General features: G+C 37.4%; 1 protein-coding gene and 1 non-coding gene across 6 annotated transcripts in view; one reads left to right on the top strand and one right to left on the bottom strand.

Annotated features, from left to right (window-relative positions):
• Positions 1-15,629, top strand: part of LOC106877912 (uncharacterized) — an 81,822-nt gene extending 66,193 nt beyond the window's left edge. For 4 of the 5 annotated variants that reach the window (XM_014926966.3, XM_014926967.3, XM_014926968.3 and 1 more), the window contains 2 exons: positions 409-641; positions 11,859-15,629. In XM_014926966.3, the coding sequence (XP_014782452.1) occupies positions 409-641; positions 11,859-11,913 (288 nt within the window). In that variant the 3' untranslated portion in view covers positions 11,914-15,629. Of the gene's footprint in view, positions 1-408; positions 642-7,741; positions 7,926-11,858 lie in introns of all 5 variants that reach the window. The other variant, XR_001410436.3, reaches the window with a different exon arrangement.
• A 2,219-nt stretch (positions 15,630-17,848) lies between these two features.
• LOC128247162 (U6 spliceosomal RNA) lies at positions 17,849-17,955 on the bottom strand. The gene has a single exon (XR_008263572.1). It is a non-coding gene; the product is annotated as a U6 spliceosomal RNA (small nuclear RNA).
• Between the last annotated feature and the right edge of the window lie 711 nt (positions 17,956-18,666).

Genomic DNA, 18,666 nt, shown 5'->3' with positions numbered 1-18,666 from the left:
GAATTTTTTAAATTCATTGATATATATATATATATATATTCAGGTTTACTTGAGCCCATAGCTCTTTTATGTTAGAGGTGGATATTTGAGTACAATCACCTGAATGTGTTTTCCTTGAATTCTTATAAATTTTTTTATCTTTCTGCATGGATTATATCTTCTTGTTTACTCAAATAAAAACAAGATTAAATGGTACTATACCCCATTTAATTTCATTTCTATATGTCCTGGGTTTTAAATCCCACCAGAGTTGATTTTGCCCTTTCTCTATTCAGGGTTTATACAAATACAAATATAAATAATATTTTGAAAGTAACAGTTAAATCCAGTTAAATTGTCCATATACATAATCCCATTATTACAGTTATTTATTCATGATTCATTTGTGTATTGTATTATATATTACAGGTTAATGTGACTGATCCAGATAATCCTCTACACTTCACTTCACAGCAATATGATGAAGAATTGCAAGTGATTCTGTCTCTCTTAACAGGTAAAAATTACAGTAGGAATGATATTGAGAATCTCAAGCTGTTCTCTCGTCCTGATAGCTCATCAAGTCGACAGAAGATGGATGCTACAAAATGGTTGCTAATGCCTGAAAACAACATTTTAAGTACACCACGGACAGCTAGTAGGTTAGTAATGCTTTTTGTCATATCTCCTTTAAATACTTTCATTCAGTTAAAACTAACTGGGCAAAAGTATTTGGACTAGTGAGCAGTGTCATTTAAGACAAAATGGAATGAAATTAAGTAATATTATTGTGGTGTTATGGGCTGTGTGTTGTGGTGGAGAGGGGTGAGGCAAACAGAGGTGAAGCCAGACCGGAAGGGCCAGACCGGAAGGGTCAGATCGGAAGTGTCAGATCGGAAGTCGGCGACACGCGGTCGAAGGCTAGCACGTGGGGCCAGCGAGAAAACAGCGACGTTACGAGAAAGACGTGTTCTGATTAGGAGCGATCGTGTACCCCGCTGCGGTCGGCAAGGTAAGGTCCAACGCTTCATTCTGTCCTTTTGCTTCTTGTTGTCTTCTTCCTCCATCTCACCACAATTATCAACATATAAAGTGTTGCAGTGACCAAAATATTAAGCTGAACAAAATACCATACAGTTTTAAGTATTACCCTTTAATATTCTGGGTTCAGTGCTTGCTAGGATTGACCTTACATTCATTGTCTCAAGGTTTGCTGTTCTTGTTATTGTTATCAATGTTGTTACATAAACCCAGATCAGCTTGATCAAGCAGCCTTAACCACTTTACAACATATACTGTGTGCTTTTTCTTTTGTGCCACCATCACTAATGAGGTTACGATCCAGCTTGCAAGACTATGAAATCTGAGGGGTCTGAGATGAGGGATTTAAGTATGAAAGAAGGGACCAGAGCAGAACAAGTTTTTTGTTGTAGAAGAACTACAAGACTACTCACATTTTAGAGGAGTGGAAAATGATACAATTTGTGGTGATGAGGTGTCTAGGATGACCCTCAAGATATGAGATGAACAGAAATGGATGGAACAGAAAAACCAGGAGTTTGGGTGGGTGGAGGTTGCAAGAATCTATACATACAAAATTGGACTGAAATTAAACAATTCATACCAAAACAAACTCAACTACAAAATACTTCCAAACAATTATAATAGAAGAACACAGTAAAATAAATGGTAAAACCAAAGGAAACAGTAAAATTCTACTAAAAGCAAGCTAACTTAGCAAGGAAGCTGATTAATACTAGGCATATCAACAACTGGAAACTGTCCTTCCCCCAAAAAATAGAATTAGAAAGACAGAATACAAATGATTCTCAAAATAAAACAAAGTTTTGGTGGTAAGAGTAAGAGTTCTGATCATGACCAAAAGAAAGCACGATAGAAAGATTGCAGGAAATACTGAACCAACTGATTCAAAAGTAATAAATTTATCATGTGACTTTGTGAAAATGAAGTAAAACTTTTGGAATATGAACTTAAATTTACACCAACTTAGAAAACCTGGCACAACAGATCTTATAAAAGATACTAAAGAATTTTGTCTAAAACTTCATCAACTGGAGTTTTTCTAAGAAAAGGATCATGAAGCTCTATCACTTGTGAAAAACAAAGTGGAGCTTAAACCTCCAAAGGACAGGAATAAACACTTAGAGAAATATATAATGTGTCTGAAAAAATTAGTAAACTCAAACATTCCAGAAAATTGTATAAAATCAAACTTTACAAATGAAGAGCATAAAGTATTCAAATATACAGAAAGATTAGCCTATGGTCATTAGGGAAGCTGAATAAGGGGGAGTTATCTTAATAAAGGGGAAATGGTCTGTGAACAACTAAATGACCAACATTTCTACAAACAATTAGAAGCTAATATAGATAAATAATTTAAAAATTGGTGAATTAATGAGTAACTTCAAAAGCAATTTAACCCTTTAGCATTCAGATTATTCTGTCAAATGTAATGCTTATTCCTTTACACTGTTTTGAATTAATCATGCATTATTGTGTAGCTTCAAGATTTCAATGATGTGATTATTTATTTTACAATGACATTGTAGGGAAGATGTGAGAGATCAAATCTGGCCAGTTTGAACATATGCATCCAAGAAGTAAGGTGGAGAGGAGGCTCTGCTAGGTTCCTCACAAGCAAAAAACATAGATACAAGATCTTCTGAGCAGGGAACACTGGTGGGGTCGGGGGTGTGGGTATACTTCTTGAAGAGAAATGGGTTGATAAGGTAATCAAGGTAGTCAGAGTCTGCGATAGAATTCTTAAGATTAGATTAGTGCTACATTATGGGTTAACAACCATTATCTCAGCCTATGCTCCTCAGCTGGGGCTACCTGATGGACAGAAACACCGATTTTATGACACCCTCTTGCTGACTACCTCGTCGACGAATGACAAGGACCTTCTCTTTGTGGCTGGTGATTTCAATGGACATGTTGGACAACATGCAGGGTGCTTCCATGGCATACATGGACGCTATGGTTTTGGTTCCTGCAATGAGGAGGGAACCAGGCTGCTGGAGTTCTGTGATGCAAATGATCTTATGGTATGCAATAGTAACTTCAGGAAACCTGCCAGTCATCTAGTCACCAACTGGTCTGGTAGACACACTAGTTAGATTGACTACATCCTCACCAGGAAAAGGGAAAGATGGCTACTTATAAATGCCAATACTTTCCCAGGTGAAGAATGTACCCCACAACATAGACTAGTAGTTAGCGACTTCAGGATCAGGGCTAAAATAGATGCCCAGAAGACAACCAGCATGGAGGAGAAGGGTTTGGAAGCTTAAAGATCCTGCAAATGGACAGAGGTTTAGAGACGTATTACTTGAAGCTTTTGGTGAAATAGAGTGGGATATAGCATCACATGATGTGGAAGACAACTGGAGGTTTCTACGGGTCAATCTGCTGAGGGCCACTGACCAGATCTGTGGATGGTGCAAAGTCCCCTCTTGACCCAAGGTAATGTGGTGGTGGAACAATGTTGTTGACAGGGCCATTAGGGAAAAGAAACAGGCTTGGAAGGACTGGAAAAACAGTGGTAGCAGAGAATCGTATCTGATTGCCAAAAGGGAAGCTAGAAAGCAAGTTTATTTAGCCAGTGGGGAAGCAGATAAGAAAATGTTTGCCAATGTTCTGTGCCATGAGGACCAAAGACTTGAGGTATTTCATGCTGCAAGACAGTGTGTGAGAGAGAATTGTGATGTGATAGGAGAGAAATGTGTTCACATGGATGATGGTTCACTTGCATTAAATGAGGCTGCAAAGAGAGAGGTATGGAGATGCCACTATGAAAGGTTGCCAAATAAAGAGAATGAATGGGAGAAAGAGAGCCTACCGAATGCCAACCCAACAGAGGGACCATCTATCTGAATTGTCAGTGCTTTGGTAGATAAAGCAATTAAGGGTATGAAGACAGGGAAAGCCCCCAGCCCATCAAGAATCACCACAGAGATGCTCAAAATATCTGGCAGTGTCGGCTATAGCCTAGTCACCCGTATTACGAACCAGGTGATACACGAAGGAGTCATACCCAATGACTGGTGCAGCAGCACCATAGTCAACTGCTACAAAGGTAAAGGTGACGCATTAGATACAAATAATTACAGATGTATCAAGCTGTTGGATCAGGTAATGAAAGTCATGGAGAGGGTTGTAGCCCAACTAATTAGGGAGAGGGTCAGTCTAGATGAGATGCAGTTTGGGTTTGTACCAGGGAAAAGCACCACTGATGCTATATTTCTGGTAAGACAGCTGCAAGATAAATACTTAGCTAAAGATAAACCCTTGTACCTGGATTTTGCTGACATGGAGAAAGCCTTTGACAGGGTCCCCCGCTCCCTTATCTGGTGGTCAATGAGGAAACTAGGGATAGATGAATGGTTAATGAGAGCTGTGCAAGCCACATACAGAGATGCTATCAGTAAGGTGAGGGTTGGCAACGATTACAGTGAAGAATTCCAGGTACAGGTAGGGGTCCACCAAGGTTCAGTCCTCAGCCCCCCCCCCCCTATTTATCATAGTTCTCCAAGCAGTAGCAGAGGAATTCAAGACAGGATGCCTCTGGAAGTTCTTCTATGCTGATGACCTTGCTCTAATGGCTGAGTTACTATCAGAACTGGAGAAGTTTCAGGTGTGGAAGTAAGGATTAGAATCGAAGGGCTTTAGAGTCAACCTAGCTAAAACCAAAGTCTTAATAAGTAGGAAGGCAGACAAACCACAAATCCCTTCAGGTAGATGGCCCATGTCGATCTGTAGAAAAGGCATAGGTAGAACCTCTATAAGATGTACCCAGTGTAAGCTATGGACACATAATAGGTGCAGCAATATCAAAGGAAGGCTAACTGGGAAGATAGTTTTTGTATGTGGCAGATACTCAGGAACAATAAACACTGGAAATGTGCAGAGAACAACTTCTGTCACCTTCCAGAGAGAAAAACTAGAAGTAGTTGACAGCTTCCGTTACCTAGGTGACCAAGTCAGTACCGGGGGTGGATGCTCTGAAAGTGAAGCTGCTAGAATAAGAATAGCCTGGGCAAAGTTCAGGTAACTCCTACCTCTGTGGTGACAAAGGGCCTCTCACTCAGAGTAAAAGATAGACTCTATGACGCATGTGTATGAACAGCCATGCTACATGGCAGTGAAACATGGGCCGTGACTCCTGAGGACATGTGTAAGCTTGCAAAGAATGAAGCCAGTATGCTCCACTGGATGTGTAATGTCAGTGAGCATACTCGACAGAGTGTAAGCACCTTGAGAGAACAGTTGAACCTAAGATGCATGAGATGTGATGTGCAAGAGAGACGACTGCACTGGTATGGACATGTGGTGCAAATGGATGAGGACAGCTGTGTGAAAAAGTGTCACACCCTAGAAGTTGAGGGAATCTGTGGAAGAGGTAGACCCAGGAAAGCCTGGGATGAGGTGGTGAAGCACGACCTTTGAACATTGGGCCTCACCGAGGCAATGACTAGTGACTGAGACCTTTGGAAATATGTTGTGCGTGAGAAGACTCAGCAAGCCAATATGCCAGCGGTGTAACCAGCCTACTTATGCATTGCTTGTGAAGACCTGTTGAGGCAAGTGAAATCACAATCAAAATCAAATTCGCTGATGTGGCCGATGACAGCACTACCTGATTGGCACCCGTGCCAGTGGGACGTTAAAAGCACCATCCAAGCGTGATCGTTGCCAGGGCCGCTGACTGGCTCCCATGCCAGTGACACATAAAAAGCACCATTCGAGTGTGATCGTTGCCAGCGTCGCCTTACTGGCACTTGTGCTGGTGGCACATGAAAAACAACATTTGAGCGAGGTCATTGCTAGTGCCGCTTGACTGGCTCCTGTGCAGGTGGCACATGAAAAACACTATTTGAGCATAGCCGTCACCAGTACTGCCTGACTGGCTCTCGTGCTGGTGGCATGTAAAAGCACCCACTACACACTCAGAGTGGTTGGTATTAGGAAAGGCATCCAGCTGTAGAAACTCTGCCAGATCAGATTGGAGCCTGGTGCAGCCATCTGGCTCGCCAGTCCTTAGTCAAATCGTCCAACCCACGCCAGCATGGAAAGCAGATGTTAAACAATGATGATGCTGATGATGATGGCCATTTTAAATGCTAATGGGTTAACAGAAAAACTGTTGGATTACTGACTAATTTTGCGGTAAAAACAAATAACTTTTATGAATTACCAAAACTTCATGAATCTAAAGAAATTCATATCTGTTTAAAGGACTTTAGTACACTATATGTAAAGACTGCCAAAGTGTCTGATTTAAAATCAAGCCCAAGTGTCACAGGACAACATCAAGCACTCAACAATTAATCAATTTTCTGGACACAATTTTGAAATTTGGTCCCTAGTTTCATCAGAAATGATATGAACTTTATAATCCATGTTCTAGAAAGAGTAAATATAGAGATGATCCTGGTTAGTTTCAATATGAGCAGCCTCTACATAAATAACCCCCATGAATTAGGATTGGCTGCAGTATAATTCTGGATAGACAAATATCCAAACAGAATTCAGGAGAGATTCTAAAAAGAATTTATCCTAGCAGGATTACAATTAGTTCCACAACTTCTATAATAACCAATATTTCCTTCAAATAAAAGGGACAGCAATGAGCATGAAAGTTGCACCCACATTTGCAACACAAATGACAGGATTTCTTGAAGAAAAATCAATCTATGCCTGATGATCTAGGATTACTTAATCAGCATTTCCTATTCTATTTAAAACAAAACTGGAAAAGATTCCTGGATGACTGCTTCATATCATGGAACAGAAGTAAGGAAGCTCTGACATGATTTCTGAAATTAATAAATAGCATTAATGAATTGGTCCAATTCACTATGAAAATGAATGAAAGGGAACTTTCTTTTTTTGGACATTTTGAAAATTATTGAAAATGCGATTTTTACAGCTGATTTCTACTGCAAGAACATAGACACACACCAGTCCTTAGATTTTAGATTTTGTCACCCATCATATATTAAAATGAATATCCCTATTAATATAGCAAGACATTTATGTTCAATTATTATATGCTCTAGTCAATGAGATGACTGGTGGAATTAAAAATATTCCTTCAGAAGCAAAAATACCTGAAAATCTTAGTGAATCATACTGTAACCAATGTAAAAGAGACCTCAATCTCTGTTTTATAGAGAACCTCTCACATTGAGGGTAAAGACAAAAACAAAGGCATAAATATTCCATTTCCTAGTCACCCATAATGCTAGAAATCATATCTTACAGCTGGCCAAACAATACCTTCCAATTCTATACCAGTCACAACAAAACTCAGGAAATAATTGAAGAATCACAAATTATTAAGAGCTGAAGACAGCCACCAAATCTTGAAAGACTCTTAACAAATGTGAAATTTACTCCAGAAGAAGAAAGGAAAAGCAAGTAACAAAATGTAGAGACCTGTTGTTTTGTGGGACATGTGAATTAATTGAATAGGGCAAAACCAAAAAAATTGAGAATGGGAAGGAACTGAAGGTTAATGCAAATATGAATTGCAAAACCAAAAATTTCATTTACTGCATCACATGCCCACATTGCAATGAGTATTATATTAGCCAAACAGGATCAAAATTTGTAGATTGGGTTACGGTTCATAAACAAGCCAAAGATTCATCTCTTGAAAATGTTCCATTTGGTGAACATCTAGATATTTGTGCAAATGGAAAACTCAAAATTTTAATTTTTTTTCAAAATAAAGGAAAGGAGTGATCAACTATAAAAACCGAAAGAAAAATATTTTATAAGAATTTCAAATCTAAAGCTAAACTGGAAATAGTCAGCACCACTACTAAAAACAACAGCTTCTCTACAGATTACCTTATAACATGTGTGTTTGAAACAGCATAAAGCCCTTATACGACATGAAAACTTCCTTCCATAAGGTTTGTTTCAATCTGTTTTTTTAAGACTTTTTTATTTAGTTAATAATTTTTAATTTACGAAAATCTCTCTTTAAATATTATGACAAAATCAAGAATTTTTCTAAAACTTTATGTGTGTGTGTTTGTGTGTGTGTGTGTGTGTGAATGTGTATGCATATATGCTTATGTGTGTGTGTGCATTTGTGCATAACACACACACACACACACGTACACATATATAGATGTAGATCTATCTATACCTATACACTCAACTTAACTACCCTCAGCTTCCTCCATTGCATCAAGACAGCTCCAGAACCTAGCACATGCATTTCTCACTTTGTCCCTAGGAAGATCTTTGACCATCTCCTTGATCTTGGTCCTCAGCCCAGGCTTAGTGTTGCAGACAGAGTAGTTAGTGTTTTCCTCAACTATGCACCCCACCACACACACACACACATACAGTAAACCATTGGACTACAGTCATGGGAATTAAAGAGGCTAGAAATTGTGGCTGGTGGAGTCATATAAATTCTCCAACAATCACTTCTGACTCTTTCCAGTGGTATGGCAAGGAACTGAATCCTGCTGTCGCACATATGGCCTTCTAATAGCAACTCTCTCAGCTAGGGTTTGACCAGTCTGCATCAGCTTCACATAGCCATCTGAATTAAGCTTAAGGCTCTGTTCAAAGATGTGGAGTGACAATGGCAAAGATGCATAGATGTTCCTATTGTTAATTTTTCCAGAATAAAATTATATTTCTGAAATTGACCATTATTTTCAGAACAACCTAATATTATGAATTTGGAAGGCTTATTGAAAAAAATTTTCGAATTTTCCTTTCATAATCAAAATATTCTGGATGATTTGCTGCAATATTCCCCCTTTCATGCATTTAACATCAAACATGTTGTGCAATGCTCATGAGCAAGTTGTTGAATGATTACAAATGTGAAGATTTATTTTGTTTCTGAACAAAATAATACTAATTATTATATTTTGTCTCTAAATTGTATCAGCATAATTATGACCCTCTACAAAATTTATATAAAGCATAATTTGGGAATTGCGGTACTAAACTGTAGTTATGTCTCAGACATTAACCTCTACTATTTATTAACTTGGACAGTTGGTTAAAACACACAACCTTCTTTATTAATACAGTTTAATGTGAGTTCACTATGTACAGTGGGGGGGGGGGGGGGCGCTCCACCTGTAAGGTCATGCACTGTCTATCTTGATATGAGATCACCATGTCACACACATATAGCTGCGATGCATGTGCCTGGTGTACCTTTATCAGATTCATAGTCATGATGGGTTTATTGAGCTTTGTATATTTGTGCCTTAGTCTCATTTTGAAGGCATGTGCTGCCATCTCACTCAATATATATATGCATGTGTGTGTGTGTGAGTATATATGTGTGTGTGTGTGTGTGTGTGTGTGTGTGTGTGTGTATGTATACATTTACATTTATGTATTTGTTTTGCAAGATTCTTCATGTGGACTTGTGTGTTGAAACAGATATTGTTGCATTTGGGGATGGTCCACATTGCCAATTTAGCCAATGAAAACACATGCACTATTTATTCAGTGTTCATTCACTTCAGCTTTATTTCCTAGTTTTACAGTTTGTTTGTGGGCTAACTCTTTACAAACTGTAAAGCTAGCAATGTAGTCTATAGAATAAGATGTACAGAGGGACAGTGCGAAAACAAGACAACAATGTATGTAGGGGAGACAACACGTAGCATAGGAGAGCAGGTTGATGAGCATTAGAGGAAGAGAAGAGCTCATCGGTACTATACCAACATGCTAAGTGGGACCACAGGGGATCACTCAACAACATAGAAGTAAAAATCTTGTTGCCACAATACTTAGACAAATTACAGAAGCTACATACATAATAGAAGATAAAGCTAGCCTAAATAGAAAACTAGAATGGAACACTAGCACACACACCTTACACCACAACCTGATGACAGAATAAGATCCCCATAAACTAATAATAATATGAAATTAATACAATAGATAGATAAATAAATGGAATTAAGTAATTAAAGACATAAACAAAATACAATAAAAAGGTAAGTAGATAAAAACAAATAAATAAAATAAAATAAAGTGAACGTGGATAAACAGGGAATACTGATAATATATATATATATTATGTGTGTGTGTGTGTGTGTGAATACACATACACCTATCCATTTATATACATATATATGTGTGTGTGTGTGTATATGTATATATATCCATTATTCTCTTGTTATTACACTTACTTTTTTCCACTTTTTATCTCACCACTACCTACACGCACACATACCCACACACCTTACATATATACCGCCCACATACATGACAAACATACATACGCGCCCTCACACACACATAGCCGAACGCACATATATACACACACACACCCATATATACGCGCACGCCTACATACACAGCCGCATACACATGCACACACATACACACAGGAGTGGACACACAAAATAACACACATACCTGGCACACATACGCACGCACACACATAAACACACACATACACACCCCTCACATACATAAAACCACACACACACACACACACACACACGACACACATACACATATACACACATGCACACATACACATATACACACATGCACACACACCTCTCACATACACAATACTCACTCATATACATAACACATACGCACGAAAACATACACAATATACACATACACGCACGCACAAAAAATATACACACACGCGCACACGGAAACACATACAGACACACATAGACACACACACACCCGTACCTAACACTCACAATCCCACACACACACGCACATCCACACATATACACACACACACACACACCCACATACACACACACTTCTCACCAACACTACACACTCACACAGACACGCATACAATCATACACACATGGGCATAAACAACACACGCATATACAATAGCAAACGCACGCACACACACGTACACAGCAACGCACATACACGCAACATACACATACACACAAACACACGCACGCACAGAAAACATACACATACACACACGCGCACATACAAAATACACACACACACGTACACTTACCTAACACCAACAACCCCACACAAACACGAACACACACACACCCAAATAACCACCTGTTGACCTTCTACCTACACTGTCTACAGCGTCCACTAACCAGTCCTGCTACTAATTTCTTCCACTACGTCATACACACACACACACAAACACACTAACAGATAAACCACCAAACCAAGCACACACACACACACACACACACATACATACGCACACACACGTTCTGTTATCACACACACACTCGCAGACTTTCGCAAACGCACAGATTCATCTCCCTTTTTCACTCTCCTATCTTAGAAAGAACTTTTCCCCCACCACCTCCTCTTCCGGTCTTTTCCTCATGTAACCTCGTGGGCATCGGTACCATTTTCCTCTTTCCCCGTTCTTCCATTCTCCGAACTTTCCATCTTTCCGACGAAGGGCTACGCCCGAAACGTCATACACTCTCTCTTTCCTTTCCTGAGCGTCCAATAATACTATCCATATCACGTCCTCACTTTGTTGTTTTTTTGTTTTTTTGTTATTGTTTTTTTTAACTATATATATATATATATATATATAGATCGATAGATACACATACATACATATGCGCGTTCATGCACACATACACTTGCACGCACGCACACGCACACACACATACATGCGTGTGCGAAAATTCAAAATCAAGTGAAAAAAATAACAGAACGGTGAATTAATTGTGTTGCAATATATAGATTCATCTTTTCACATTCTGAAATTAGTATGTGTTATCGGCACTGGTTCTAATAAAAATCGTAAATAATCTACATTGTACCACTCTTTGAAATCACCATTGATCAAGCTACTAATTCTCAGTTATTTAACCCTTTCCTTTCAGACGGAAGATACATGCAGGCCGGTACAATAAGAGCATGCTGAGTGAGTCCTGTTGACTAAATACAAAAACATAGAAAACCAGAGACTTTTTTCTTTACAGAACAATAGACTGGAAGAGATCTGAATTCTATTTTTATCTGAATGAACAGTATCATAGGACACAATCTACTCCAGTCCAATGCTTGTTAAGCAAATATAGATATTGATCAACACTCATTGACTTGGATATTTTCACAATCTAAAGGAATTTTCTAGTTCACATCTTTTAAGATGATACTTTTATGAGTTTTCAGAATGATTTCTAACATAGGTGCAAGACCATACATATTGTCTTTCTTTTTCTTTTTTCTTTCCTCTCTCTCTCTCTCTCTTTTGCTGTGGGAGAGGATTTTTTCAACATCGATACTTAATCAGTACTTAATTTATCTACTCCAGAAAAGTTAATGACGATAGGTTAAGTTGACCTTGGACAGATTTCAACAAGTTTCTAAGAGATATTAGGGTGTTGCCTGATCACCCTAGTGATAATAATTATAAGAGTTTCTGATTTCTGAAAGCCAGAAATTTTTGAGGGGAACAAGTTAGTAAATACCAGCAACCTCAGTATTTGACTGGTACTTTATTTTATAGACCCCCTAAAGGTTTAAAAACAATATCAACCATAGCAAGATTAGAACTCAAGTCATAAAAATCCAGAACACTCAAGATAACGAATTTTAGTGAGGAAGACATGGTTGATTATATCAACCCCAATAGTTGACTAATACTTAATTTTATCAACCTCTACATGCTGAGTTGATCTGAGATTTCACCTCAAATGGTAACCCTTTTGTTGCCATATTTTTGTTGAAATGCACAAAGTCCATTTCAATTAATTTTGATATTAATACAGAAATTAGTAAAAAAAATCTTTGCCATTATTAAACTGATGTTTGATACATAAATTAACATGAAATTTTGGTGGAGAGTTTTAATTTTTGATACCAACCTGTCTAGACTACTCCTGAGTCTATGATCTCTTTTAAAGAGATCTTAATTAAAATCTTCCATCAAAATTTGATGCTAATTATGTTCCAAACATCAGCTGGATAATGATAAAGCTATTTTACTAAATTTGTCATTAGTTTCAAAATTAATTAAAACTAAAGTAGTGTAAATATAGTAGCAAAAGGATTAAGATGGAAATTTGTATCATAAAAACAAGAGTGGTGTCAGGTGGGTTGGTATCAAAAGAGTTAATGGAGGTAACTAAATATAGCCAGGCAGTTCATTCACTGCTTTATAAATTCTGTTATCTTTCTACTGCCTGATGTCCAACATAGACTCAAAGTCACAATTTAGGGATACCAATGACTAGACTAATGTTTATTTAATTGACCTCTAAAGGAGGAAAAAGCATAATTCGCCATGCTGGGATTTAAATGATTTCTCACATCAGCGTAACACCACAAATTTGTTGGTGAGGGGTGCAGTCAATTTAATCATCTCCCAAAGGATGAAAGACAATGTTGATTTTGGCAGGATTTGAACTCAGAATATTAGAAACTAGAACAAATACCACAAGTATTTGTTCTGGCTTCTGATATTCTGAGATCAACTTTGCCTTCATCTTTCTGGAGTTGATAAAAAAATAAGGTACCAACCAAATAATGGGGTTAATTTAACTGACTAAATGACTGACCTTTCTCTCCAAATTTCATGCCTTGTGTCTATGTTAGAAGCAATTATTATGATTGTGTACAAATCCCACCAAGATCAACTTCGCCTTTCATCCTTTTGGCATCAGTACAATAAAGTACCAGTCTAGTACTGGGATTAAATCAATTTATCCTCTCCCACAAATTTCTAGCTTTTCTTAGAAAGGATTATTATTATTGTTTATGTTGACCAAGTTCATATGATTTTTTTTTACTTTTCACAAGGCCACAATTTGTATAAGGGATCAGAATAAGTAATTTGTCATGTTCATGTTTTCTTCAAGAAAGATGAAAAATACTAGTCAAGTAAATTTCTATTATTATAATTATATGTTTGGCTTTCGCTTTGTATTTGCACAAGTTGACGCCAAGTCTCACCCGGAAACCTCAAGAGACAAGTTAGAAGTTCAATTTGGTGTTATAACTAGGATACCTTTTGTTGGAGCTCCTGGAATCTTGCATGCATAGCGGGCTTGCTACCTGCAGCCTACAGTACCATGCTATCCATTCTTTTCATTATTATTATTATTATTATTATTATTATTATTATAAAGGCAGCAAGCTGGCAGAATCATTAGCATGCTGAGCAAAATGCTTAGCAGTATTTTGGCCGTCTTTATGTTCTGAGTTCAAATTCCACCAAGGATGATTTTCGGGGTCAATAAATCAAGTACCAGTTGAGTACTGAAGTCAATGTGATTGACTGTCCCCCTCTGCACAAAATCCAGACCTTGTGCCTATAGTAGAAAGGATTATTATTATTATTATTAATTCTCTTTATCACAGGTTTTGTTGGAGCTCCTGGAGTCTTGCATACATAGTGGGCTTGCTACCTGCAACCTACGGTACCATGCTATCTGTTCTTTTCATTATTATTATGAAGGTGGTGAGCTGGCAGAACCATTAGCATGCTGGGCAAAATGCTTGGCGGTATTTTGCCCATCGCTACATTCTGAGTTCAAATTCCACCAAGGTTGACTTTGCCTTCCATCCTTTTGGGTTCAATAAATTAAGTACCAGTTGTGTACTAGGGTTGATCTAATTGACTGGGCCCCTCCCACCAAATTTCAAGCTTTGTGCCTATAGTAGAAATTATTATTATTATTATTGAGTGAGAGAGCAGTGCATGCCATCAAAATGACACTGGGGTAAAATATACAAAGCCCATTATACCCATCATGACTACCTGTCTGATAAGGGTACATCAGGCACATGCATCACAACTATATGTGTGCGACATGGTAATCTCATATCAAGATAAACAGCACATGACCTCGCAAGTGGAGCCCAGTTAGAATTTTCTTCAGGTCAAGTAGCCCATCCCGCTCAAAAGGTCCCTATTATTATTATTATTATTATTATTATTATTATTATTATTATTATTATTATTATCATTATTTAAAAAAACTGAGTACACTCATATGTTGTCTTTGACAGGAGAGTCCATCATCATTATCATTATCAAGGCTGCAAGCAGGCAAAATTGTTAGCATACCAGACAAGATGCTTAACAGCATTTCATCCATCATTATGTCCTAAGTTCAAATTTCACCCAGCTCGACTTTGCCTTTCACACTTTTGGGAGGTCAATAAAATAAGTACTAGTTGAGTACAGGGGCCGAAGTCATTGACTTCCCCCTCTCCCAAAATTTAAGGCCTTGTTCCTGTAATAGAAAGGGTTATTATTATTATTATTATTATTAGTAGTAGTAGTAGTAGTAGTAGTAGTAGTAGTAGTAGTTGTTGTAGTAGTAGTAGTATTAGTAGTAGTAGTAGTAGTAGTAGTAGTATAAGAGTAATGAAGTAAAAGGAGTGGTAGAACCCCAGTCTGGTAAGTTGTTTTTAATTTTGATATTGATATTCTTTTTTCATCCCTGTGGTAGATGGATATCAATAGAATAAGTAATAGCTATATCTCTTCCTTCAAAATTTGTGGCCTTGTGTTCAGTATAAAAATTTATAATTGATATTATTATTATTATTATTATTATTATTTTTATTATTATTATTATTATTATTATTATTATTATTAAATCTGTTATGTAATTGTAATAATAAAAGATTTTGTTACTGGTTCTCTGTAAAGCATTTTGTCTTATTAAAAAAAAAGAAAACTTAATTAGTCATTGTGTTCTCTAGACAGGTAATGCATGTTATTGTAATTGTTTCATATCTCATTCTATAACTGACTTGCCCCAAGCCAACAAGGGTGCTTCTGCATGGTTGCGCAGCCTGTTACAAATAGCTCTTCCCTCTAAAACAGGCATGGGCAACCTTTTTCAAGAAGCAGGCCACATGAGACATGCCTCATCATCAGATAGGGTGCCCTACTGAAAGTTGCAGGCAATTTCTTGTTAGGCGTGTCTTTCAGAGAGTCCTGCAGACTGCATGTTGCCCATAGACCACAGATTGCCCATGACTGCCCTAAACATAGCATATCACATTAAAAAGAACACAATAGATACACTGTATAAAAGACAAAATATTCAAGGTTGGAACACGTTTCATCATAGGCCTTCTCAGTCACAGCCTACCAGTGTCTAAACAACAGCAACAACTGACTGGTCAGTATTGGAATAGCCAAGCTGCAAAGATACTTACTCAAATAATTCAGTCAAAACTTTTCATCCCATAGTAAGTATGGAAAACTAGTTTTAAAACGTTTAATGTACATCAATGAAATGCAGAATAAAATTAACTACTATCTTTTCAATGAATTACAGTGGACATTGTCATTGTTTTATTCCCAAGTAAACTCAGACGAAGAAAACATGATCAGAAGCATTCTAATTGTGGTCATCCCAATTTTTAAAGGATATTCTGGACTATATTGTCTAATGTGTCCTTTCCTTATTTAAGGGTGTGATTTAAGAGATATTTGACTGCTAATTTTTGTAGGACAAGGGACTGCGATGGACGTTGACACATATATGGCTGTGTGGTTAAGGAGTTCACTTTGAAACTATGTGGTTTCAGGTTCAATCCCACTCATGGCATCTTGAGCAAGTAACTTCTACCATAGCCTCAAGCTAATATACCCACTCCTATTGACAAATATATGAATGTCTATTTTTTCTGACTTATGGTTTCTTAGATGACTCTCTCCCACTCTCTCTCTCTCTCTCTCTCTATATATATATATATATATATATATATATATATATATATATATATAATTTCACGGTTCACTGGCTTGGATCAGTACATGAGTAAATGAAAACATTTCTCAATATATCTTAATAATAAATGTTTGAAAAGAACCTATCACAGCCAATAATAAGCTGCTGCTCTTGTGTGGCTTTCATGATCTCTTTAATCTTTAAATTGTTTCAGCTTCAAAGCTGCAGTCATGCTGGGGCACCACCGTTGACTGTGCTACACCATTATTTGAAACCTCCTCTGATATGTGGCATTTGGTAAATGAGGGAGTTTGATGCTGCTGCCTTCATCCGTGTTTTCTGCCATGAGGTAGGCTCATCTGGAAACCTTGACAGGAGAAGATCCAGTTTTGTTTTGAAGATACCTACATCCACACCATGCAAGTCTCTCAGGCATTATGGAAGGATATTGAAGAGCTGTGGGCCTTTGAAACACAAGCTGCTGCAATATCTCGTCCTGCAGATGGAGATGCTGGGATCTTTGGCAGTATGCTGTAGTGCCATGTTCTGCTGTGTGTGTAACTTTCAATGCCAAAGTTTGATACAAAGCCTTTCAGGATTATCCAGATGTATATCACTGCATATCTTTCCTGCTTTCATTCTAGAGAGAAGAGTTTTAATTCTTTCAGTCTTTCCCAGTAGCTGATATGTTGCATTAAGGCGATTTTCTTTGTGTAGCTTCATTAGATTGCTTCAAGTTCCACTGTTAATTTCATATTGTGTGGTGACCATAGTTCGAACCAGTAGTCCAAGCAGCTGAGGAAGTATGTCCTCCAAAGGACCGTCATTGTCTCCTTTTCTCTTATTTTGAAAGTTCTGAGGATCCATCAATAGCTGTCTGCATTTTATTACCAAATTAGTAATATGCACTTGGAAAGATGCATTATTGCTCATGTCACACACTGATCTTGATTCAGGGATTGCAATTCCTCCTGGGCCAGTGTATACTGTCTGCATGTTATTCAGCTTTGTGTACTGGTAGTACAGGGCTTGGAATTTTCCTGCATTAAACTGCATGTTGTTGTCCTCAGCCCACCTGTACATTGCGTCCAACTCCCATTGCAGAGGTGCAATATTTCCTGGATTTTGTATTATCTGAGAGTCTTTTGTGTCATCTGCATAGCTAGCAAGGGTGAGAAAATATGAAATGCTTCGTGAATTTGCCTGTCATCCTTGTACAGGGGCAATGCTAATCTTCTTTGCATCATTCCAATTTTAGAATGTATACTGCCATAGCTAGCATGGCATGTAAGCTAAAACAAACTAAAAAAAAACTAACATGTGGATGTAATTTTTCTTTCTTCATGAAAACATCAAAACCTAGCTTACAGACATCCTAAAAGTGCTCCTACATATAGCTATATTATTAACCCTTTTGGTAACAATCCACCTGTATGTTAATGTATGCTCCATACACCAGCTAAATAATGACAGTTATTTTTCTAAGTTCTTAATTCTCTTCAAAATTCATTGAAACAAAAACAGGGTAATTTTAACAGAAATATGGTAATAAAGAGGTTAAATGTTAACTTGCATGAGGATTTTGTTTAAGAGTTCTGATAAGAGAAGTCTTTTAATGGGGTGGTTTAAGATGGAAGTGTTGAATGGTTATTGAAGTATCTCAAAAGCTTTTAGTCCATGGGACATATGTGAAATCAAAATTGGTTGTTATGTTGTGAAAATGCAAAAGATATGATATCAAACTCAAATGAAGTTAAATTAATGGATTAGAATTTTAACTATTTTGTGTGTTGATATGGATCCAACTGATGATGATGAGTGAAATAATCGATGAATTAATGATCATCATATTGCAAAGCTAGAAATCTAACAAAGTTTTGTTTCCAAAACTAGTGCTGAATGTTATTAGGAATATTGGCATTATTAGGCAACAAATAAGTGGCAAACTGGCAGAATCATTTTCCAGACAAAATTCTTAGCCATGTTTTGTCTA

This window comes from Octopus bimaculoides, chromosome 2 (genome assembly GCF_046866305.1).
Source record: "Octopus bimaculoides isolate indiv1 chromosome 2, ASM4686630v1, whole genome shotgun sequence".
Taxonomy (NCBI): domain Eukaryota; kingdom Metazoa; phylum Mollusca; class Cephalopoda; order Octopoda; family Octopodidae; genus Octopus; species Octopus bimaculoides.
This window is presented reverse-complemented; position numbering and strand designations above follow the sequence as displayed.